Below are 24,459 nucleotides of genomic sequence, written 5' to 3'. Positions count from 1 at the left end.
AGTATTGGCAGATGGGTTCTTTACCAGCTGAGCCACCACGGAAGCCAAAGACTTGAGTGCTTGCTATGCGTGCATCCTCAGCTGCTCAGTCGTGTCCAACTCTTTGCGACCCTTTGGGCTGCAGCCCACCAGGCTCCTCTGTCCATGGGTTTCTTTCAGGCAAGAATACTTGAGTGGGTTGCCATTTCCTTCTCCAGGGGATTTTCCTGACCCAAACATCAAACCGAGTCTCCTGCTTTGCAGGCAGGTTCCTTACCTGCTGAGCCATCTGGGAAGGCCTGAGCCTCTTAGACCTCCCTCTTATGGGAGAGGAAGGACAGAGAAGGAGCCATACTAACCCTGACTGAGAAGGTACAATGAGGATTCTTCTCCTCCAGAGAACTCAGACTCTGTGCTAGAGCCTGAAGAGAGGTGGAGGCCAAGGTGAGGTCAGCAGTAGCCCTGTCCAGTCTGCACCTGGACACCCCAGATGGTTGTTTCTATTGTAAGTAGAGTCAGGGCAGCCTTTTTGGTATGATTCCTGGGGTCTCCATCTTAGTTCAACTCGGGCCTTTTTCTGCCTAAAATTCCATCATATTTGTTCCTGAGGAGGTACTCAACAAATGTAGAATGAATGAATGGATGGATGAATTCCATTTATTTGCACTGGGATATTATCTCCAGGAGGTCTGGGCTATCAAGCACAGGGAGGAATGAGTTCATAAGTTTGCCTAGTTGATTGGAAGTAGGGCTACAAAGAAGAATGGGATACAGGAAGGGGAAGTTTTGTTGGGGGAGAACCTCAAGAGAGTTTAGGTGCACGTAAAATCATGGAGGAGACTGAGGGCTCAAAGAAGGCTTCCTGGAGGAAGTAACATTTGACATAGGACTTGAAGGGCAGCGAAGACAGTGATGGCGTTTAGTTGAAGAGAACAGTATGAACAGAGGCACAGGCACACCTTGTACTGGCAAGAAGGCTCCAGTTTGAGAGAATGGAGGCAGGTTACGCTGTGGTGGAGCCACACCAAAAGAGGCTGTACAGGTCCTCAGGAGGTGCTGGGTGTCAGGTCAAAAAATTTAGCAGCTTGTGGGCAAAGCACTGGACGGTGAGTGGGGGATTAACTCCCAACACAGGCTCTGTTCTGACTTGGTTTCACTCCCATGGCCTTGCTCTATGGAACTTTAGAAAGTGGGAGCCATGGCAAGTTCTCGATCAGAAAAGTGCCTAGGAATCACCTCTCCCATAATAGTCGAGTACTGGCAGGTAGGACAGACTACATCAAATCTAACCCCCTCAATGTGTGGATGATAAGACTGAGGTCCAGAGAGGGGAAATAACTTGCCTAGCATCACACACCAAACCAGTGGCAGAGCCAGGATTTGGACCAGCTCTCCAAGCTCTCAGTTTGGGGCCCTCTCCCCTCTGCTGCAGTCTAGAATAGCATCTCAGAGACTGAACTGGAGGAGAGCAGCTGGAAGTAGAAGGCCATGGGAAGTCTACAGCCCTACGTCCCCATCTAGACCAGAGATCCCGAAGCCAGCCAGTCAAAATGTTTATTGAACACATCACCCTGCTCCCCATGCTGGGATAATCTGGGAAGTCAGTGTACTGAGCAGCCACACAGAGGGACAACAAAGAAAACTTGTGGTGGGCTTCCAGGAGGAGGAGAAATAAGGCGGATCTGGTATTCATGAGAAGGAAGGAACATTGAGAGCAGACTTGGATGAAGATGTAGAAAGACCTCCAGGAGAAGGAGTGTCTTTTCACTTGGGTTCCATCTTGCTCTTGACCAAGGTCTCCACCTCCTTCATGAACCGGAGACACAGTTCCTCTTCCCATGGCAAAGCAATGCACTGCACAGCCACTGAAAGCCCCACAGATCCTCTCACCGCCTGCAGGGAGAGAGGGCCTATGGACTCAGAGCCTGCTTCCTGCTCACAGGCCCCTTGCCCATCCATCCTCACCACCCATAGGTGTGTATTAATCCAAATATCTCACTCCCAGTCTATATTAAAGAAGACATGTCCTGGATCTCAGAGTTCCAGGCTTCCTCAGCTCTCAGCAAAACCTGGAAAAACTGTTCTGCTTTGGCTACAATTCTCCAGGGTTAGGATGGAAAACTTGCTCCCTGTGTAGACAGCTGACTCTAAGGATGAAATATAAAACTGAGTATTCACCCCGTGTTCTCAGCAAAGGAAAAGAGAATGTCCAAATCCCTGACCCAGGGCCTGATGGCACTTCTGCAAGGAAAGGGGTGCCTTGACTCCAAAACACAGCTCCAGGAACATGGGAGTTGAGCCTGAGTCCCTGCCATGAAAATCAAACATACTTGTAGGCATTCAAACATGTTTTCATTGCTTCAAGATGATACCATATAAGCCCTTACTTGCCTTTGTCTCTGGAGCCAGGTCCCATGGCTTCGAGTCCTGGCTCCTTCAGTTCAGCTGGCTATATGGCTTTGGTCAAGTCCCTTAACCTATCTGTTCTTTCATTTCCTCATTTGGAAAACCTCATGGGACAGTTATGGGATTTAATGATTTAATATATATACAGCACTTTTAAACAGCTCTTGGAACAGAGTAAGAGCTCAAGACACATTAGATAGTATCGTTATTGTTATTTTCACAGAATTCAGGTCAGCAGTTCCACTGGGTAACTCTAGCACTAAAATCAATTTCCAGGAAAAATAAGTTACTTAATGTCTGACTCAGATACATGCATACTTTTCAGAGCCAGTTTCTCTCTTTCCCTCTCTCTCTTCCCCTCTCTCACCCTAGTCAGGGCTGTTATTTTAGACCATGAATTCAATAGGTCCACAGAAATATTTCCTTTGTGAAGCCCTCTTTGAATTAGTAATAGCATTTATTCAACAGTTCCTACATACAGGGCATTATGCTAATTGCTTCACTTTTTTTCGATTTAACCTTTAACACAACCCCACAAAGTAAAAGTAGAATGAAAAGTGAAAGTGAAAGTGAAAGTCGCTCGGTCATGTCAGACTCTTTGCGACCCCATGGACTGTATATAGAGTCCATGGAATTCTCCAGGCCAGAATACTGGAGTGGGTAGTCTTTCCCTTCTTCAGGGGATCTTCCCAATCCAGGGATCGAACCCAGGTCTCCCACATTGCAGGCGGATTCTTTACCAACTGAGCCACCAGGGAAGCCCAAATCCTGTCTTCCTAGAGAAAAAAACTGTGTCCAGTTCAGTTACATAGTGACCTGCTAACAAGTACCTTCACCTTGTAACCTTCACAGTAACCTCCTAGCCTTCACCTTTCTTCACCACCCCTGTCTCTGGGATCAACCTTCCCTACAGAAGTGTCGAGGAAGCCACTGCTTTTGCACAGTGGTTCTCCCCTCACAAGGACAGAGGCTGACCTGGAGGTCAAAATAGTGTGTCTTCAGTGATGGGGTGAAACTGTAACTGAGGTGGTAAAGAGAAACACTAAGAGGGACCAGCCCCACCCTACCCCAACAGCAGGAGAGGCAGAGAGGGAAACTGACCTCCTGGAAACTTTTGTCGACGTGATCTCTGTAGTAGCCTCTGTAGAAGGCCAGTTCCTTCTCGTCCTGTGGCGTCACGGTGGTGACGGGCACCACGCCGGCAGGGAAGTTCAGGAGGTTGTAAAGGCCCAAGTAGAAACTGCTTGCTGTAAGAAGATCCAGGTAAGCTCAGGAAAATGATCAGCTCAGAAAAGACTCAGGGGACTTCCCTAATGGCCCAGTAGTTAAGAATCCTCCTTGCAATGCAGGGGATGTGGGTTCGATCCCTGGTCAGAGAACTAAAAGCCCCTATCCCTCGGAGCAACTGAGCCCAAGCACTACAACCAGAGAGGCTGTGTGCTGCAACGAAAGATCGCACATGACACATGAGAACTCCGAGTGCTGCAACCAAGACCGGAGGCAGCCAAATAAATAATTGATTAAGACAGGAGGGACAGAATGTGGGTGGGTCCCTCCTTGGGATCTTTCTTAGAACTGCAGCCTTCTGCTTGCAATAGCTGTTTCAATGCAGGGAGTCGGTCTAACAGCTGCCTACTGCTCCCCACAGTGGAGGGAAGGAGAGAGTCAGAATCTGCTCTGTGCAGATGAAAAAGCACATGAAAAGATACTCGACATCACTAATTACTAGGGAAAGGCAAATCAAAACTACAATGAGGTATCACCACACACAGGTCAGAATGGCCATCACCAAAAACTCTACAAAAAATAAATGCTGGAGAGGATACGGAGAAAAGGGGACCCTCCTATCTACACTGTTGGTATGAATGTAAATCGGTGCAACCACAATGGAGAACAGTATGGAGGTTCCTTAAAAAGTTAAAATAGAGCTATTCTATGATCCAGCAATCCCACTCCTGGGCATATATGCAGAGAAATCCATAATTCAAAAAGATGCATGCACCTCAGTGTTCATCACAGCACTATTTAGAGTAGCCAAGATATGGACAAGTCTAAATGTCTATTGACGGAGGAATGGATAAAGAAGATGTGATATGTACATACAATGGAATATTACTCAGCCATAAAAGAACAAAATTATGTCATTTGCTACATGGATGGACCTAGAGATTGTCATACTGAGTGAAGTAAGTCAGACACAGAAGGACAAATACCATATGATATTGCTTATATGTGGATTCTAAAACAAATAATACAAAAGAACTTATTTGTGAAACAGAAATGGAGTCATGAATACAGAAAACAAACTTATGGTCATCAAAAGGGTGGGGAAGGGATAAATTGGGAGATTTGGATTGACTTATACAGTGGAAGTGACAAATAGATTCACGGGATTAGATCTGAGGAGTGCCTGAAGAACTACGGATGGAGGTTTGTGACACTGTACAGGAGGCAGTGACCAAACCAGCCCCAAGAAAAAGAAATGCAAAAAGGCAAAATGGTTGTCGGAGGAGACCTTACAAATAGCTGAGAAAAGAGGAAAAGCAAAAGGCAAAGGAGAGAAGGATATATCCATGTGAATGCAGAATTCCGAAGAATAGCAAAGAGAGATAAGAAAGCCTTCCTCAGAGATCAATGCAAAGAAATAGAGGAAAACAATAGAATGGGAAAGACTAGAGATTTCTTCAAGAAAATTAGAGATACCAAGGGAACATTTCATGCAAAGATGGGCTCAATAAAGGATAGAAAAGGTATGGACCTAACAGAAGCAGAAGGTATTAAGAAGAAGTGGCAAGAATACACAGAAGAACTATACAAAAAAGATCTTAATGATCCAGATAACCACAATGGTGTGATCACTCACCTAGAGCCAGACACCTTGGAGTGTGAAGTCAAGCAGGCCTTAGAAAGTATCACTACAAACAAAGCTAGTGGAGGTGATGGAATTTCAGCTGAGCTATTTCAAATCCTGAAAGATGATGCTGTGAAAGTGCTGCACTCAATATGCCAGCAAATTTGGAAAACTCAGCAGTGGCCAAGGACTGGAAAAGGTCAGTTTTCATCCCAATCCCAAAGAAAGGCAATGCCAAAGAATGCTCAAACTACCACATAATTACACTCATCTCACATGCTAGCAAAGTAATGCTCAAAATTCTCCAAGCAAGGCTTCAGCAGTATGTGAACTGAGAACCTCCAGATGTTCACACTGGATTTAGAAAAGGCAGAAAAGCCAGAGATTAAATTGCAAATATCTGTTGGATCACAGAAAAAGCAAGATAATTCCAAAAAAACTTCTACTTCTGCTTCATTGACTACACCAAAGCCTTTGACTGTGTGGATCACAACAAACTGGACAATTCTTAAATAGACAGGAATACCAGACCACCTTACCTGCCTCCTGAGAAATCTATGCAGGTCAAAAAGCAATAGTTAGAACCAGTCATGGAACAAAGATATTGTTCCAAATTAGGAAAGGGCTGTATATTGTCACCCTGCTTATTTAACTTATATACAGAGTACATCATGTGAAATACTGGGCTGGATGAAGCACAAGCTGGAATTAAGACTGCCGGGAGAAATATCAATAACTTCACATATGCAGATGACACCACCTTTATGGCAGAGAGCGAAGAGGAACTAAAAAGCTTCTTGATGAACGTGAAAGAGGAGAGTGAAAAAGATGCCTTAAAACTCAACACTCATAAAACTAAGATCATGGCATCTGTTCCCATCACTTCATGGGAAATAGATGGGGAAACAATGGAAACAGTGACAGACTTTATTTTTGGGGGCTCCAAAATCACTGCAGATGGTGATTGCAGCCATGAATTAAAAGATGCTTGCTCCTTAGAAGAAAAGCTATGACAAACCTAGACAGCATATTAAAAAGCAGAGGCATTACTTTGCCAACAAAGGTCCATCTAGTCAAAGCTATGGTTTTTCCAGTACTCATGTATGGATGTGAGAATTGGACTGTGAAGAAAGCTGAGTGCCAAAGAATTGATGCTTTTAAACTGTGGTGTTGGAGAAGACTCTTGAGAGTCCCTTGGACTGCGAGGAGATCTAACCAGTCAATACAAAGGAAATCAGGCCTGAATATTCATTGGAAGGACTGATGCTGAAGCTGAAGTTCCAATAATTTGGCCACCTGATGTGAAGAACTGGCTCACTGGAAAAGACCCTGATGCTAGGAAAGATTGAAGGCAAGAGAAGGGGATGACAGAGGAAAAGAAGGTTGGGTGGCTTCACCGACTCTGTAGACGTGAGTTTGAGCAAGCTCCGGGAGTTGATGATGGACAGGGAAGCCTGACATGCTGCAGTCCATGGGTCGCAAAGAGTCAGACATGACTTAACCGATGCACACTACTGTATGTAAAATATATAACAAATAAGAACCGGCTGCATAGCACAGGGAACTCTACTCAGTACTCTGTAATGGCCTATGTGGGAAAAGAATCTAAAAAAACAGAGTGGGTATATGTATGTGTGTTAGTTGTTCAGTCGTGTCCATATCTTTGAGACCCCATGGACTGTAGCCGGCTAGGCTCCTCAGTCCATGGGTTTCTCCAGGCAAGAGAACTGGAGTGGGTTGCCACTCTTCTCCAGGGGTCAAACCTGGGTCTCTTGCATTGAAGGCAGATTCTTTACCATCTGTGCCACCAGGGAAGCCCCCCTGGCCTCATTACATTGTTTTGGTTTTTTTTAAATTTTTTAAAAATTTGAGTCAGTTGTGGCTCACAGGGTATACATATATATTTACTTTGCTATACACCTGAAACTAAGGCAGCTTTGTAAATCACTATATGCCAATAATTTTTTTTTAATAAAAAGAATCCACACTGCAAAGCCTTACTCAGTGCCAGGCACTGCACTCCCCTCTCTACACTGCTGAGTCCTTGACTCCTCCCCTCCTCTGTGAGATGAGGATTACTAGTCCCCGTGTACAAATGGGAAACCAAGGAGGCAGACAGATACACAGCTAGTGGCTGGCAGAGGATGCAGCCATGCCCTCCAGTACTCAGGGCTCCAAGAGGGCTGGAGTGCAATCCTGAGTTGAAAAGGTAGCTCCTCCCAGCAGCCACCTGTGTGCAGGGAGTGAGACTCAGAGTGTCAGGGAGGTGGACAGAAGACGCTAGAGCAGAGCCAAGTGTGGGTTATGCCTTGGGCAACCACTGTAGGGGGACCCAGAGGAGAGGAGCCCAGGCTTGACGGGGGTTTGCATTCTGCGTGGCATCGCCTCTGAGACCTGCACCTGCGCTACACATGGGTGGCTGCCCTGTGTTGAGGCTTGCTGGCATCTGCAGGTGGGCTGCTGGGCTGAGGGCACCTCTGGAAGTGAGGCTGCAGAAAGCATGTTAAGAGTGAATGGATATGCTATGAGAAAGAAGTCAGACCCCTGCGCCTCATACCTTTTGATTTTACTTACGTGAAATCCTAGATGAGGCAAAACTATAGTGACAGAAAGCAGACGAGTGGTGGCATGAAACGCAACAAAATATGAGGGAAATTTGGCTAATGATGGAAATAGTCTCTATTGTGATTAGGTGGTGGAGGAGAAAGGGAAGACAGAGGATGAGATTGTTGGATGGCATTACCAACTTGATGGACATGAATTTGAACAAGCTCTGGGAGTTTGATGGACAGGGAAGCCTGGCGTGCTGCAGTCCATGGGGTTGCAGAGTTGGACATGATTGAGCGACTGAACTGATACATGTATACATACATATGTTAAAATTCACCAAGTTACTTAAAACTAGTGAGTTTTATCTCATGTAAATTATACTTCAATAAAGTTCATTTAAAATGTGAATGGAGGGACTTCCCTGGTGATCCAGTGGCTAAGACTCTGTGCTCCCAGGGCAAAAGGCCCAGGTTCGATCCCCGGTCAGGAAACTAGGTCCTGCATGATGCGACTAAGATCCAGTGCAGTGAAATAAATTAAAAAAAAAATTTTTTTAAGTGAATGGAGGAAATCCCCTGGTGGTCCAGTGGTTAGGACTCCATGCTTCCACTGCAGGGGGCACAGGTGCGGTCCCTGGTCAGAGATCAGGGATCTCTGATAAGATCCCAGAAACTTCACAATAAAGCCAAAACAAACGTACAAACAAACAAAGGGAATGAAAATTGGTAGGGACTGGTAACAGGTACGGGGTTTCTTTTCAGGATGATTAAAATGTTCTGGAACCAGACAGTGGTGGTGGTTGCATGACATTCTGAATATACTAAAAACCACTGAGTTGTACGCTTTAAATGGCGAATTTATGTTACCTGAATTTTATCTCCATTTAAGACAAAATTTTTAAATAGTAACTAACATCAGAGGTAAAGGCCAGAGGCTGTGGGAGGGCTCAGAAGTCCTGGACATCACAGCCCCATCCCCACCCTGCTCCCTGCCAAGGACCCGGTGTTCGCTCACCTTGCACCTTGGCAGGATAGCCAACATAGAAGGCGGGGTCCAGAGCTGGAGACAGCAGCACATCCAGGTCCAGGGACCTCCACTTGGCTATGAACTCTTGCTGATATTCCTGCAGGAATAGTGGCAGGCGGGAAAGGTGAGACTGGCAGAGGTCACTGTTTGCAGGACAAAATCAGATGCTGCCAGGCTGAGTCAGGTCAAACACCAGAAAGAATTCCCAGGCTGTGAGGTGCAGACTGAGATGGGGGTGGGGCAGGGGGAAGTCAGGGTCTTCCCAGGGGCCAAGGAGGAGGGATGAGAAGGACAGTCTCAAGCCACAGTGATCTGGGGACAATGTATCATCCTGGCCCCAAGGAGACAGACTACATTAACCTCCTGGTCATCACCCGGGTGCAGCTGAGCCTCCCCTGAAGGCCAACACAGAGATCTACCATCTACTGGGCTACTCCTGTTGCCACCCAGGGGTCTGCTGCCCCAGTTCTGGCAGTACCTCAAGGTCTCCCCAGGCATGTATTACCTCCACTGCTGTGTGCTGCTCCCACAGTTTCTTGGGTGTCCTGGGGAATGAGGAAGAAGGAGAAGTCCAAAGGTCAGCATGGGAGGACTGCTTTTTATACAAACGGGGACATGATACCCAGGAGGCAAGTTCTGGACTCTATGCAGGCTGCAAATCAGCTGGTGGACTGGGAATCACCCTGTATCTTGTCCCCTGGCCAATATCCATTACCTGTCCAATGTTCCTAAGAGGACCCATCCCCTGGTCAAAGCCCCAACACCTGTGACAGGGACCCACAGGCTCCCTCGAAACCCCAGGTCCTTTCCCCTAAACTGTGAGGCCCCGAGTCAACCCTCAGGCTGCTCCAGCCCCAGTTCTAACCAGCCCCTTAATTCCAAGCCCACCAGGCCAAGTCCAACAGCAAACCCAAACCAGACTCCTCTCCCAATCATATCCCCACCCCAACTCCAATCTTAACCCCAACCCTGACCCAAAGCTAACTTCAACTCAGGCCCAACTTTTGTCCCAATCTAACTCAGTTCTAGTGTGTACTCAGAGTTCAAGTCCAAATAAAACCCCAGTCCCACCCAAAAGTCTAAATTTAACCCCATGTCGGGCATGATTCTAAAGCCCTAATTAGATTCCAAAACCTTAAACAGCCCTGCTCACAGTGGACAAGGCCCCCAGCCACATGACCCTCACCCAGCTCCCAAGGAAACCCCTTGTGAATTGGACCTGAGGAGGCTTGATCACTTACCCTACTCCACACAACCTTTCTAAACTCTGGCTAGCCCGGGGCTCCTGGAGGTGGGGACAGAGGGGGAGGGCACTTTCAGAAACCATAGGGCAATGCTACCTGCCCGGGACAGGGGTCTGGGAAGAGAAACTCCGCCCCGCTCCCCGCCGAGCCCCTGACCACAGCACCAAACCCTGATCCCCCTCTCTAAATCCCCTTCCCTCTCGCTGAAGCCCCATCTCTTTGAGCTTCTCTGAAGCCCCCCTCCCTCTCTGACAGCATTGCTCTTTTGGCCCCCATCTCCCGTCTTTCAGTTCCTCTCCCATTGAGCCTTTCTCTGAACCACCACATTCTCTGGGCCTCATCTTCCTCTCTGACCTGACCCCCACCCCCACCCCACCCTTCACCCCCAAGGGAGCCCCCTCCCCTTTCTGAGCCCCATGTCCTCTCTGGGCCCCTCCCCCCTCCAGCCCCTCCCACTCTGAACCCACACTCACGAAATACTTCCAGATCCAGGCCAAGAAACGTTTGAGTGAGTTTGGCAACCTGAGAGAGGTGACTGTGTTCTTCATGGAGGGGTCCACAATGTCCCCCTTACTGAGGAACCACAGACACACAGCTGGTCAGTTATGGCCTTCAGCTGGCCATCACCCAGCCATCAGCTTCCCCTCCCTAGATAAGCTACAGAGAGAGGTTTGACCCAAAGAAATACTCTGTTCCCAGCAGCACCACCCCAGAACATGTGCGTCCTGAAGGCAGGGCTTGGTTGGGTGACTTGCTGCTTACCGTCACACAAGGAGCCAGAGGCACCAAAGCAGCCCAGGCCTGCAGCTCCCCACCTAGGGCTCAGGCTGCCACAGCCCCTTCCTCAACCCCATTTCCATCACACCCCACATCTGAGTCCCAGCAGACATACAGTTTCTCCAGAAGGCTGGCCCCTCCATCAGCCAACAGACTCCCTATGTACAGGTGAAAGAAGGCATACTCTGTTCGGGGGACAGAGAAGGGGATGACCTGGGGAGAGAGAGGCTGAGTCAGGGCCTGGAGCTCCTCCTGCTCTGCCCCATATTCTCTCTGCATCCCTCAGGATTTAAAGAGAGAATACCACATTGGGAAGCCTTTGTGCTCTGCCCACTCCCTCACCCCCACACAGTGATGAGGCAGAATTTGAGCTGCTTGCTTAACTGTGATCCAGCCCCTTGCCAAGTGCTTTATTGGGAGCTCATTCAATCATCACGGCCACCCAGTGCGGTAGCAACCTGAGGCTCATAGAGACAAAGAGACTGGCTCAGCAATTCTCAAAGGGGTGGCGGGGCAGGGACAAGCCACTGGGGCATGGGAAGTAGGGGAAGAAGAGGGGCACTCTGAGGACAAGAGGCTCCTTACAGCCATTTGATGGAGACAACAGAAACCCAAGCTCTAGGAATTATAGGAGTGAGTCTCAGAGTTCCCGCTACTGAAGGGGGATGCCTTCCTCACAGGATGGGACCCACCCTGCCCCAACCTCCACTCCATCAGTCTCCAGGAAGCCTAGGGGAAACACGATGATCTCACTAGCACAAACTCAGATGTAACCTTCCTCTCCAAGAATGGACCAACCCAGCATTCTCACTGATCTGGTCTCCCTCCCAAGGGCCAAGTAAGCCTACCTGGTGTCCTGCATCCCGGAGCAGCCTGGATGTGAGCTTCACAGCCCTGGCCATACTAGGTGATGGCTGGGTGAAGCCATCTGATTCGTAGTAGCCAATTCGAAGGGGACGGTTACTGGAGTACACCTTGGGGAAAGAGGGGCTGGGTTAGGGGAGATTGGCCAGAAGACAAGGTGGCCTCATTCCAAGGGCCCCTTGAAGCCTCCCTATATACTCTCAAGGGTTTAGGTCCTCTGAAGAACTCTCCAGAAGAGGAAGAAATGGATGGGGACATGACTGATTGGGTAGCTGAAGTGGATAGTTAAACAGATTCACGAATGAATGGGTGGGTGTATGAGATAGTGAATGGGTGAGTGGGCAAGGGTTAAACAGATAAATGGGTGGGTGGATAAATGAATGGATGGAGGTGAGTGGGCAGGCAGGCAAGTAAGTACATGAATAGACACAAATATCTTAAAGCCAAAGAAGGGTCAGGAGAGGAAGAGGATGAAGAGACCAATAGAGGCGAATAACAAATAACAGACAGTGACCACAGGCTGATTGTACTACAATATGTGTAGGGAATCAGATGAATAGATACTGGCTGATCAGTAGACAGAGGCTCTCCCTATGCAGCAGATCCTGGAGTCAGATAGGGCTGGGTTCCAAGCCACTATGTGATCATCAGAAAGTCATTTCATTTCCCTTCAGCTTCCTCACTTGTAAACGGGAGGAGTGATGCTCATTCTATAGAGTGAGTGTTAGGATGAACTACAAACAGCCACCACATAGTAGGTACCAATAAATTTTCCTGAGTGAGTTAATGCAAAAATGAAGAGTCAGAGTTAGAAGGGTCTGCAGCAAAATTCTGGTTCAACATCTTCATTGTACCAATGTGGAGGCTGAGGCCTAGAGAAGAGATGTGACTTGGTCAGGGTTACCTAGAGGCCTAACAGCCCAGCTTCCCTTGATACCAGGCTCTCTACACCACACTTGCTGAGTTTACTGCCCCTGTGTGTTGGGCAAATGATGATGGAGTCCCTCTCTGGGGTAATATCATCTATGGCTCCAGGTGGCACAGAAGCCAAAGCAGCTGGCATCTGGTCGGGTTGGGGAATGAACTGACTGAGCATGTGGGCTTCCCGCTCACTGCACTTGGGCTGGAAAAGGAGGGCTTCACAGGGAATGGTCCTAGTGGCTGGCTGTTGAGGACTGAAGGGAGAGGAGAGGGAGCCCTCCAGGCCTGCTCCCTACCCAGCTCACCTCCTCCCTGAAGGGCAGGAAGGGCACGGTGGGGTCCAATCGGTGCATGTGTTCACTCAGCAGCGCTCGCAGGCACAGTGCCAGGCTCTCCACGTCCCAGGCCAAGGGGCCAGCCACTGTGACCACTGTACAGAGGGGGTGGAAAGAGGCAGACATGCTGCATCCTTTCTGCTTTGGGGACCCACACTGCCTGGCCTCAGAGGGTGGGACCCAGGGCCATGATCAGGGCAAAGTGAAGAGGCCCTGGGGCTGTCTTGGGTCAGGGGTTGAGAATGAGTGGAGTTGGCAGACTAGCTCAAACAAACTTCCAGCCTGAAGGGAGATTTTCCTCTGGGGCAGAACACTAGGAGACCAGCAAGTGAGGTGAAAGCTAAAGAACAGGAAGCACCTCTCCAAGGGGCAAGAGTCACTAGACTAGAAAGCCAAGCAGAACCTTCCCCCATATTCCTTGGTCACTGGTGGGGCTGGTCTGTCTGAGATACAGTGAAATGTCCTTGGGAGAAAAGCAAGCGCCTTTGAATGGATATGGCCAACACAGACAAGAGCTTACCTGCTTTCCTGCCCTTGACAGCTGAGGCAACTCCGGAGTTGCTGCAAAACCCCACCCACCCAGAGCCCAGCTCAGCACCTGAAGGGAAGGACTTAGGTGCCAAAGAGGCTTGAACACCCAGCCAGTGCACTCCCCCAGGGCCCAGAACACAAGAATAAGAGCTGCCTCAACCCTCCCATGACTCTTTACTGAATAAATATGAGCCCTTTTACTGCCCTTCAAGGCTCTAAATTATCAACTCTTTCCATAACTTCCCTTTCTAGCCCTTCCACACATACTCACACATTGCTCCAGGCAAAATAGGCTGCTTATAGAATTACAGCCTTCTAGATGCTACTTGATGGACATGAGTTTGAGCAAGCTCCAGGAGTTGGTGATGGACAGGGAAGCCTGGCATGCTGCAGTCCATGGGGTAACAAAGAGTCGGACACAGCTGAGCAACTGAACTGAAGATGCTTCTCCAACTCTGCATGTCCATCCTTCAAAACCAAGCTCAAATGCTGCATCTTCCAGGAAGCCTTCCCTGCCTTTGACCTGCTTCTAAAAGTGTAAAATCTTGGCCTTTAATAAATTCTATTGAAGAAAATGTCAACTTCATCCCTCTCTGTGACCCTCTCTTAAGCCTGGATTCAGTTCAGTTCAGTCGCTCAGTCATGTCCGACTCTGCGACCCCATGGACGGCAGCACACCAGGCCTCCCTGTCCATCAACAACTCCTGGAGTTTACCCAAACTCATGTCCATTGAGTCGGTGATGCCATCCAACCATCTCATCCTCTGTCATCCCCTTCTCTTCCTGCCTTCAATCTTGCCCAGCATCAGGGTCTTTTCAAATGAGTCAGCTCTTTGCACCAGGTATAAGCCAGTTGGATGTTAAAGAGCACAACAGGGCTCGGGGCTGGGTCTGAGAGTGTTCTGTGTCCCTGCATAGGGCCACACAGTGTAGGTAGTCGGAGTGGGGTTGAAATATGGGTGGATGGGTGGATAGATGTATGAGTGAGTGCAAAACAGATGGAAAAATTAATGGAAATATGGATGGACTGGTGGCTGGATGGATGAATGGAGGCAAACGTGGATTGATGGATGGCTAGTTGAGTAGGTGGATGGAGAGATAAATGTCCGACTGAATGAATAAATGAATGGAAGGCAGGATGTAAGTTCTTCAAAGGCTTGGATATTGTCCATTTTGTTCACTGATGCATCCCAAGTTCAGTGTCTGGCACAGAGTAAACACTCAATAAATATTTGTCAAATAAATTAAATGGCAGATGAATGGTGAAATTGTTTGATGGATAGAAACTGGGATGGCGACTGCATGGATGCATGAATGGATGAGAAATTGATATAGATGGATAAATGGATGGATTGATGTATGAGGAAGGAAAAGGGGGGTAGCTGAGCAGATGGATGGATGAATGAATTAGTGAAATAATGAATGAGTGGACAGTCTATCCCACTCCCTCTTGTACCAAACACGGTGTGTTTAGCTGCGGGGCTGAGGCAGGAGTTACTGGAAGCCCTCCTACCTTGTCCACTTCCCCTACTACTGAGCTAATGAGAATCATTATATGGATAAGACCCCTAGTTTCTCCAGGCTGGGCTGAGCCTACCCAGGCCCCCCACCACCAAGTACCTGAGGCGGTATCCTGTGACCCGGATACCACAGGCACCACAAAAGCTGGCTGGAATACGGATACTGCCTCCGGTGTCGGTACCCATGCCCAGGATGGAACCCCCTTTTGCCAGGAGAGCTCCTTCACCCCCCGAGGAGCCCCCAGATGTCTTCTTTAAGTTCTGAGGGTTCAGAGTCTGTCCATAGATGGGGTTGCTGCAATCAAAGCTGAGGGAAGCAGAAGAAATGCGGCTGGGAGGGGAAGGTATAACTGGAGAAGACTGCTCTGCCCATAGAGAGGCCAACCTCCCTCAGAGTCAGCCCCAGGACTGGTGAGCTCCTGCCACGGGCCAGGAACCTCCTGGTGTCCCTTCAGTTGAGGTGAGAGGCTGCTGCTGCAGGGGAGACCAACCAGGACTCCTAAAAGGAGGATCAAGGAGCCAGCAGTTCTGCTGGATAGTGGGGAACAGGTTACAAGAACAGATAGAAATGGATACCCTACCGGCTGAGTGGGGTGGGAGGAGAATAGGTTATGAGAACAATTAAAGAGCTGGAGTAGAAACAAAGATGTAACTTTTCAGTACATCTGGGCCTGAGGGCCCTTAAAGACCATGGAGTCCACACACATGTTGTCAGATAAGGACACTGAGGCTCAGAGGGCAGAAGAGACTTGCCCAAGAGCCTCCGTCCCAAAGTCTACGTGACCAGCCCCCACCTCACCCTCAGCCCTTCAGCGGCAGCTTCATCCTGGGCCCAGCCTTGGACCCAACCCCAGTCCCAGCCCCGGCCCCTGCCCCAGCCCGGGTTGGCCTGCCTGTTGCAGAGACCTGAGCAGCGTCTGGGAGATGTTGGTCTTAACAAAGGGAATAGCTCCCTGAGCCTTTAACACTTTCACGATGACTCCATCCTTGGCTGCCGGCTTCTCCAGGAACTGGGCCAGGCCACACGTAGAGTCATGGCCCTGCAGGGAAGTGACACAAGCTCCAGCCCCTGGGGGTCAGAGTGGAACCAGCCACCAAACAGATTATCTCCGGCGCTCCACTCCACTCCCAAGCATTCTCTCTCCTGCTGAGTTGCAGGTGCTACACCCTTAGGATTCATGAGTGACAGGAGAGATCAATGGTGAAGAGATTGGGTTTGGGAGCCTGACTGCTGGTTTGGTTTCCAGCTGGCCACTTTCTAACCATGGGGCCTAGATTGGGCAAGTAACTTGCCCAATGTCACACACTCAGGTGCTCACATGTACACATGCACGTGTATCCCCAGGGCTCACCATGCAGTCATAGACGTCCTTGAGGCTGATGGGGACCCCATAGAGGAGTCCTCGCTCACTCTTCTTGAGTTTCTTCAATGCCTGCAATTGTTCCTCACATTCATCTAGGAAATCTGTCAGGCAATTCACCTCCTGGTGTACCTTCATTGCCTGAGCATCATTGAGGGAAACCAGAGAGGGGCTCAGGGCGTGACCAGGCGCAGGATACTGAGTCACCCCAGCCCCTCTGCCCATCCTGACTCAGAGCAGAAGTGACAGATGACTGTGGCACAAGCTCCCTCCCAAGCTGGCTGCAGTGCCACAGGGTCACACCTGTCCCCCAACTATTCCACCCAGAGCCCCAAGATTGGGCTCTGACCAGAACCGCACCTCCTCTAGGTAACTGCAGAGGACACTCTCCAAACTCAGCTCATCAGCAAGCAGCTTCTGGACCAGCTTCTCCAGCGGCAGCTCCAGAATGGGCTTGGGGTCCAGCTCTGGCTCCTGCAGAGATGGGGGATATCACACTGCTCCACCCAGGGCCCTCCCACCATGAACATCATGCCCAGGTGGGCACAGAGTACCCATCACATGTTCCTGGGCCCATCCTTAGCTTTAAAGACATCTCCCAATCAGTCTCCAGGTTGGCATAAGAGCCCTCCAGGGGCACAAGTGTCCTCCTCTGTGTCAGCCTCCCCAGAGTCCTACCCCAGGGCCCAGCGCAGAGAAGGCCAGCCCCCTCCTCATGCAGCTATCCAACAGGGCCCCCCATGGAGTGGGAGGGACTCTACATGCACATCTTGGGATGCAGGGCTTATGAAAAGTGAGGCTCAGTTCTGTGAGGTTTGCCTTTAGGAGTCACCCCCTCCCCCAGCATCCCACCTTTCCTTCTTCTCCAGTCCTCCCACACCTGCCAATCTGACCTTGTGGAAAGGTCAGGGTGGCAGGAGAGCTGGGAGCCAGCCCTGACCACCTGGTCAGCCTAGCCCTGGTCAGTGGGGTAACGCAGGTGAACCCCTCCCCCTCCCATGGCCTAGGTCTCCTCAGAGAGGAAAGTATCAGAATACAGTCATGAGTCAGCCATGCAGCGGAGCACAGACAAGCCCCCCAGCTGCCCTGAGCCCAGAAGCCTGAATCACCCTGAGGACTCCTAATCAAGGACCCAGCACACAGTGGGCATTCAAGAAGATGAAGTTGCCTCTTTTTGTCCTCCATGGTCCCAGCTGAGCCCCCGACGCCTTCAAGTTGGAATGTGGGTTGGGTGGGCCTTTCTCAGTCCTGGAGGGGACATAGGGAGACAGAGGGATTTTCCTGGGAGGTTGGGGCTTCAAGGCTTCTTGGATTCTTCCAGTCCTCATCTTATTCTCCTCTGTAGCATCTGACTGTTAAGAAACTTCCCTTCTGGAAGTGCTCCATGCCTTCGACTCTCCTGACTTCCCTCTCCCTTCCAGCAATTCCTGCTCCGTCTCTTCTGACCCTCTTCCTCCAGTAAATGTTGGCCACCTCTCTCCCTACCTGTCTACCTTCTCTGGTGAACTCAGTGGCCAGTTCTCCCCATTTCTCCAGTCCAGACCTACTTCCCATCAGGCCTCAGGCCCATTTACCCACCCATGGACACACAGACATCCAGGACTCATCATTTTTCTGTCAAACCTGTTCCTCTTCATGAGATTCCCAACCGATGACACTTGTGTCATCAACACAGTGAATCTCAGATCCCCTCACCCAAGTTCTGATCATGGCTAGATAAATACCACCACAATTACACATAAAATGTGTTACAACATTTAAATATATGTCGGGCCACCTTCCAAGAATTTTACAGATAATAATTTATATTACTCCTTGCAACAACTCTAGGAGGTAAGCCGTGTGATTTTCTCATTTTACAGCAGAAGAAGGTGCTGAGGCACAGAGAGCTGTTTACCCAAGGATCTGGGTTCACTGGGCAGTGCAGTCCCAGCCACCATTCTCTTATCCACACTCAGTGCTGACAGGTGGCTCTGCCTCCTTCAAATCTCTCACTTCTGACTTCTCAGACTCCTTCCTGCCTAGAACCTTCTCTCTCTCTCAGTCTTCTTACAGCCTCCTCACTGGCCTCCCTGCCTCTAGTCTTCCCTACCAACCCAGCCTCTTCACTACGGCCAGGGTGATACTTGTAGTTGTTGTACTCAGTCCTCAGTCATGTCTGACTCTTTGTTACCCTTTGTATTGCAGTCCACCAGGCTCCTCCATTCATGGAATTTTCCAGGCAAGAATATTGGAGTGAGTTGCCATTTCCTCCATCAGGGATTTTCCCCACCCAGGAGTGGAACCTGAATCTCTTGCATTTCCCGCTCTGGCAGGCAGATTCTTTATCTGCTGAGCTATTGGGAAAGCTCAAGAATACTGTGTGGATAGCCATTTCTTTGTCCAAGAGATCTTCCTGACCCAGGGATCGAAACTGTGTTTCCTGCATTGCAGGCTAGTTCTTTACCGCCTGAGCCATAACTATTTACATAAAACCCACGACATGTTCCTAGTGCAGTAAGTACTGGGTAACTGAGAATATTGGTGTATCTATATGTGAACACATTAGATGTTTATGGTGACCCTTGTAGAAAGAGAATGTTGTTGCAACTTTATTCTGAGGGCTCCCCTGGTGGCACCATGTGAACAAGTGCCCACCATCCATATAGACCCCTGAAGCCATTGCTCCCTGGCAGTTGTCCTTATGTGGCCACTGGTGAAAATGACAGCCTGCCAGGAACTGGGTAGAGGTGGGGAGAGAAGGCCAGGGTGGTGAGAATGGTGGCCCTGCAGGCCTCTGCTGGTACTGCCCCTATGCCAGCACTCCAGTGACATGGGGTGTGAGGCTTTCAAGGGTCCAAGAAAGCTTTTTACCAACCCTGATGAATGGAACAAATCTACTAGAACAAATTCACTGAAACTCACTAGAAACCCACTCAGCAAGGACAACATTATTGCTGAAATGAGAATATCATTTAGAAAATGCATGCTGTGTACCCAGGCACCACTGTCAAAATTATTAACTTGTGGACTATAATTATAATGATCATTCCATCATAGAGGTGAGTAGGTGCAGGCACAGAGGAATCATTTAAAATGTGAGCGTTAGAGTCAGGATTCAAACACAGTCAGTCCAGCACTGTCTTAACCACCACACTCTTAGCCCACAGGTTACACAGCTTCTCCCAAGGCTTGTAAGATTAGGGTCAATGAAATTTATATGAGATTCTAATAACAATGTTTATTGTTGAAAACAGAGATCCCTGAAGACTATATAAAATCTCAAAAGGTATCAGAAGAGCCAGGAATTCTGAGTGTCACTGCTACTGGTTCAGCAGAAGCTGAACAAAACTCAGCCTAAGAAATGATACATTAGTGTTGAAAGTTTCTACTTAATGAGACTGCAGGTCACCTAATGACCCAGCTTATTGAGAGAGCTTAATAAAGCTTTTAATAAAGCTCGAAAGATAGGGACATCTTCAAAAGATGATCATCACATCAGAAAAGCCCCACAAATTCTCAAAAGATCAACAAATTATTTGGAAATTATTACAATAATTTGATGAAAGAATTGAACTTCAACTTATATCACTTTTAAGCCATTTTAGTATACAGTTTAGAACAAATCACCCCTCCAGCCAAGCCCCACAGCTCCCAGGACAGCCGGCCTTCTGCACACTCCACTAGGGCCGCCTCCATGTGTGGTTTGAAAATCAAAGAAAATATACTTCAAAGTTTTTAGTAAATTGGTTATTAATCTTTCCAAAGTGGTCATTACATATGTTTAATATCAAAAAATCCCTCAACCTTCAGGGTGGTAGTTTCCACCTGAAGTGATCAGAGCCTCCTAGCCAACAGCCGTCAATCAGTAGATCCTACAAATATTATTTTCTAAGTGTTCTATAGCAGCAGTCCCCAGACTTTTTGGCACCAGGGACTGGTTTCATGGAAGACAATTTTCCCATGGGTTTGGGTGTTGCAAGCAATGGGCAGAAGCTGTAAATACAGATGAGGCTTCGCTCACTCAGCTGCCACTCACCTCCTGCAGTGAGGTTCCAGGGGTTGGGGACACTCCCCGCCTCTCCACCACTTTGTAGAAACAGTGCCTTACCTCAGGCTTTTCTCTCTCTGGTACTGCCTTTCTTGTTCCCTCCTCCTTTTGAAACAGCTCCTACATATCCTTCAAGGCTTAGTTCCAAAACCACTTTCTTGTGAAACCTTCCCCACACAACCGTCTCCGGGTAGCAGATCACCTCTCCTGCCAAGTCCCACAGCTTTGAGGGCATCTGACCTTTGCCACCATCCGCTGGATCATCGAAAAACCAAGAGAGTTCCAGAAAAACATCTATTTCTGCTTTATTGAGTATGCCAAAGCCTTTGACTGTGTGGATCACAATAAACTGTGGAAAATTCTGAAAGAGATGGGAATACCAGACCACCTGACCTGCCTCTTGAGAAATCTGTATGCAGGTCAGGAAGCAACAGTTAGAACTGGACATGGAACAACAGACTGGTTCCAAATAGGAAAAGGAGTACGTCAAGGCTGTATATTGTCACCCTGCTTATTTAACTTATATGCAGAGTACATCATGAGAAATGCTGGACTGGAAGAAGCACAAGCTGGAATCAAGATTGCCGGGAGAAATATCAATAACCTCAGATATGCAGATGACACCACCCTTATGGCAGAAAGTGAAAAGGAACTAAAAAGCCTCTTGATGAAAGTGAAAGTGGAGAGTGAAAAATTGGCTTAAAGCTCAACATTCAGAAAACGAAGATCATGGCATCCGGTCCCATCACTTCATGGGAAATAGATGGGGAAACAGTGGAAACAGTGTCAGACTTTATTTTGGGGGGCTCCAAAATTACTGCAGATGGTGATTGCAGCCATGCAATTAAAATACGCTTAGTCCTTGAAAGGAAAGTTATGACCAACCTAGATAGCATATTCAAAAGCAGAGACATTACTTTGCCAGCAAAGGTCCGTCTAGTCAAGGCTATGGTTTTTCCAGTAGTCATGTATGGATGTAAGAGTTGGACTGTGAAGAAAGCTGAGCACCGAAGAATTGATGCTTTTGAACTGTGGTGTTGGAGAAGACTCTTGAGAGTCCCTTGGACTGCAAGGAGATCCAACCAGTCCATTCTAAAGGAGATCAGCCCTGGGTGTTCTTTGGAAGGAATGATGCTAAAGCTGAAACTCCAGTACTTTGGCCACCTCATGCGAAGAGTTGACTCATTGGAAAAGACTCTGATGCTGGGAGGGATTGGGGGCAGGAGGAGAAGGGGACAACAGAGGATGAGATGGCTGGATGGCATCACTGACTCGATGGACGTGAGTCTGAGTGAACTCCGGGAGTTGGTGATGGACAGGGAGGCCTGGCGTGCTGCGATTCATGGGGTCGCAAAGAGTCGGACACGACTGAGCGACTGAAGTGAAGTGAAGTGACCTTTGCCACTCTCAGCTGAACTGCCTGCCTCCCTTCATGGTTCTCGCAGCTCTGCTTCCATCACACCCCACCCAGACTAGGAGCCTCTTTAAGGCAAGCTTGGGTCAGATGTCAAATGTCAGATTACCTGAATAATGAATCTGTCCTCAGGGTCCAGCAGAGAAAGACCCAGGAGAATCCTTTGTAAAATGTTCCTAAATGGAACTGAATTGGATTTGTTTGAACCCTGTGAGGGTTTGACCTATGTTTCAGCCTCCCATCTGCCTGGATCAGAAAGCTGGTCAACTGACCTTGAGGGTAACCCTGGCAGAGGAGTGATCTGATTGGAAAGGTGTCCAGGACAGACCTGTATAACTTTGTTGGGAAGAGAATAAGGTGCTGAGAGCCAAGAGACTTTGGTTGGAGGCACCATGGGTGATCTCACTCCAAACCCTTTACAGTCTTCCAGCCACCCAGATACCCCTTTCCAGGGACCCAGCCTAATAACTACTTATCCCAAATATCCACACGTACACCAACCAGATGCCCAGTGACAGTGAATTCACTCAGTCATGTCCGACTCTTTGCGACTCCATGGACTGTAGCCTACCACGCTCCTCCATCCATGGGATTTTCCAGGCAAGAATACTGGAATGCGTTGCCATTTCCTTCTCCAGAGGATCTTCCTGACCCAGGAATCGAACCTGGGTCTCCCGCATTGTAGGCAGATGCTTTACTGTCTAAGCCACCAGGGAAGTCCAAGACACACCCAAAACCAGACATCCTCAAACACCAGACACAATCACATGGATACATACTCAACCAAACATACAGACCCAAACCAGCTACACATATCCAGATGAATATACCCCAATGAATAACACATGTACACTCAACCAGGCCCACACCAAGGCAAATAACCAAACACAAACAGCTCACAGCCAGATACACACCCAGCCAGCACACAGGAGGGACACACAAGCAGACCCTGGTGTTTGCAGTGAAGGAACCTAAAGCCGCCACTTTGCACAGATGGGGCCTCCCCGCACACACAGGAATCCTCTCCATCACGCGGCATCGCTGCAGCAACCCCATTAGCCCAGATTTCCTCCTCATCAACCAGGGAGGGGCAGCTGCTCTCTGGGGGCAGATTGATTTATCCAACTAATTAGCCCCAATTAATATTAATACACAGTCTCAGAAACTGCAGCAGCTAGGGCAGAGGAACTGTCCACCGGGGCCATCAATCACCATCCGGGGAGATGGCAAAGGACACTCAGGAACTCTGGAGCATGGGGATAGCACCTCAGGCACTACCCCAACCCCCACTCCCAGAAGGAGTCCACCACAGTCACCCAAGATACCACGAGCCCACCTCTCCTTGGGCAGATGGGGAATACAAGGCCCAGGAAAAGGATGGTCACATTGTGCAGGCTACCCAACAAACCACAGTCGCGGTGTAGAGTTGTCTCCATGCCTCTCCCTCCCCACTCTTTGCCGCTCTCGACAGGCTCCGCTCTCGACAGACACACCCACATCTCAACTGCCAGCCACAGTGAGTGCCTCATTGTCTTGCACCATTGGCCGTCAAACTGTCCAAGCCCCTGGGTGAGAAACATAGCTTCCGGGCAGACTCACAGATTTAGAAAACAAACTTAAGGTTGCCAGGGGGAAGGATGCAGGGAAAGGATAGTTAGGGAGTTTGGGATCGACACGTTCGCACTGCTATATTTTAAATGGATAACCAACAAGGATCTACTGTATAGCACGGGAAACTCAGCTCAATGTTATACGGCGGGCTGTATGGAAGGGGAGTTGAGCGGAGAATGGACACACGGAGACATGCATATACATGGCTGAGTCACTCTGAAGTCCACCTGAAACTACCATAGCTATACCCCAATGTAAAATTAGAAGTTTAAAGGACAAAAAAATTAGTAAACTCAGATTCACTTCAGAGCCTGTGCTCTTAACAATTAAAGGAAAGAAACAAAGCTTCCTGTGAAGACCCCACCTTCAGTGATCCCCAGTGTTTTGCATCTGTCGTGTGCTCAGCAAAAATTTGCAGAACCCCCATGTGGGGGATGAAGGGGATGAGAGGCAGAATTTGAAGACCAGGGTCCTGTCCCAGTGGGGTCTAAGGGTGCTCAGGGGCTGAAAGAAGCCTGGCCTCCTACCTCCAGTTGCCTCCATCAGTTTTAGTTCAACAAATAGCCCAGGTAAATACCCACCATGCAGCCGAGCCCTGTGACAGGCACTGGAAGAAAGAGAAAACACACTGCCCCTGACCTCAAGGGGCTCAAAGGACACAGATGAAGGAGGAACTGATGGGGACACAAGAAGCCAGCTTAGGGAGCTGGCGGGGGGTGGGGGGTTGCTGCTCCCTGTCTTCTGAAGGAGATGAGGTCATGGGAGGAGCTCTGTCCTGAGGTGGGACCCACTATTGGGATTAAGGGTCAATGTCCACTCACCTGCTGCCGGAGACGTTCTGCCAGGGCTGCCATCCGCCTCAGAGCCTCCTCCCTACGCTTCTGCGCCCTGGGGATCTTGCTCCATGCTGGAGCCTGCCACCAGAAGAGCATGGTGGCCCCCAGCAAGACAACCCCTAGCAGGGCCACCGGGAGTAACACCACCAGCGAGTGAGATAGCCAGATCACCCCAGGCATTGTGGGACCCGTGCAGATGCACC

At 49.1% G+C, this 24,459-nt stretch overlaps 1 protein-coding gene across 8 annotated transcripts; it reads right to left on the bottom strand.

Annotated features, from left to right (window-relative positions):
* Positions 1-614: 614 nt before the first annotated feature.
* On the bottom strand, positions 615-24,459 carry LOC147375260 (vitamin D3 hydroxylase-associated protein-like). Of its 8 annotated transcripts, XM_086386679.1 has the most exons (16): positions 24,242-24,459; positions 16,726-16,839; positions 16,357-16,506; positions 15,911-16,044; positions 15,105-15,311; positions 13,474-13,514; positions 12,924-13,048; positions 11,682-11,807; positions 10,949-11,046; positions 10,530-10,629; positions 10,054-10,097; positions 9,318-9,357; positions 8,801-8,909; positions 3,487-3,632; positions 2,158-2,287; positions 1,135-1,872 (listed from the first exon to the last, which is right to left on the bottom strand). In XM_086386679.1, the coding sequence occupies exons 1-16, from the start codon at positions 24,434-24,436 to the stop codon at positions 1,274-1,276; spliced, it is 2,358 nt and encodes a 785-aa protein (XP_086242805.1). In that variant the 5' UTR covers positions 24,437-24,459; the 3' UTR covers positions 1,135-1,273. The 8 variants fall into 8 exon arrangements, with proteins under 8 accessions (XP_086242823.1, XP_086242805.1, XP_086242815.1 ...); XM_086386709.1 differs by lacking the exon at positions 2,158-2,287 and having other exon boundaries at positions 1,520-1,872; XM_086386712.1 differs by lacking the exon at positions 10,054-10,097 and having other exon boundaries at positions 1,520-1,872.

Source organism: Bos grunniens, chromosome 3 (genome assembly GCF_055505025.1).
Source record: "Bos grunniens cultivar Pamir isolate PY7600 chromosome 3, Bosgru_T2T1.0, whole genome shotgun sequence".
NCBI classification, from domain to species: Eukaryota; Metazoa; Chordata; class Mammalia; order Artiodactyla; family Bovidae; genus Bos; species Bos grunniens.
Note: the sequence above shows the minus strand (reverse complement) of the source record. Positions and strands in the feature narration are given on the sequence as shown.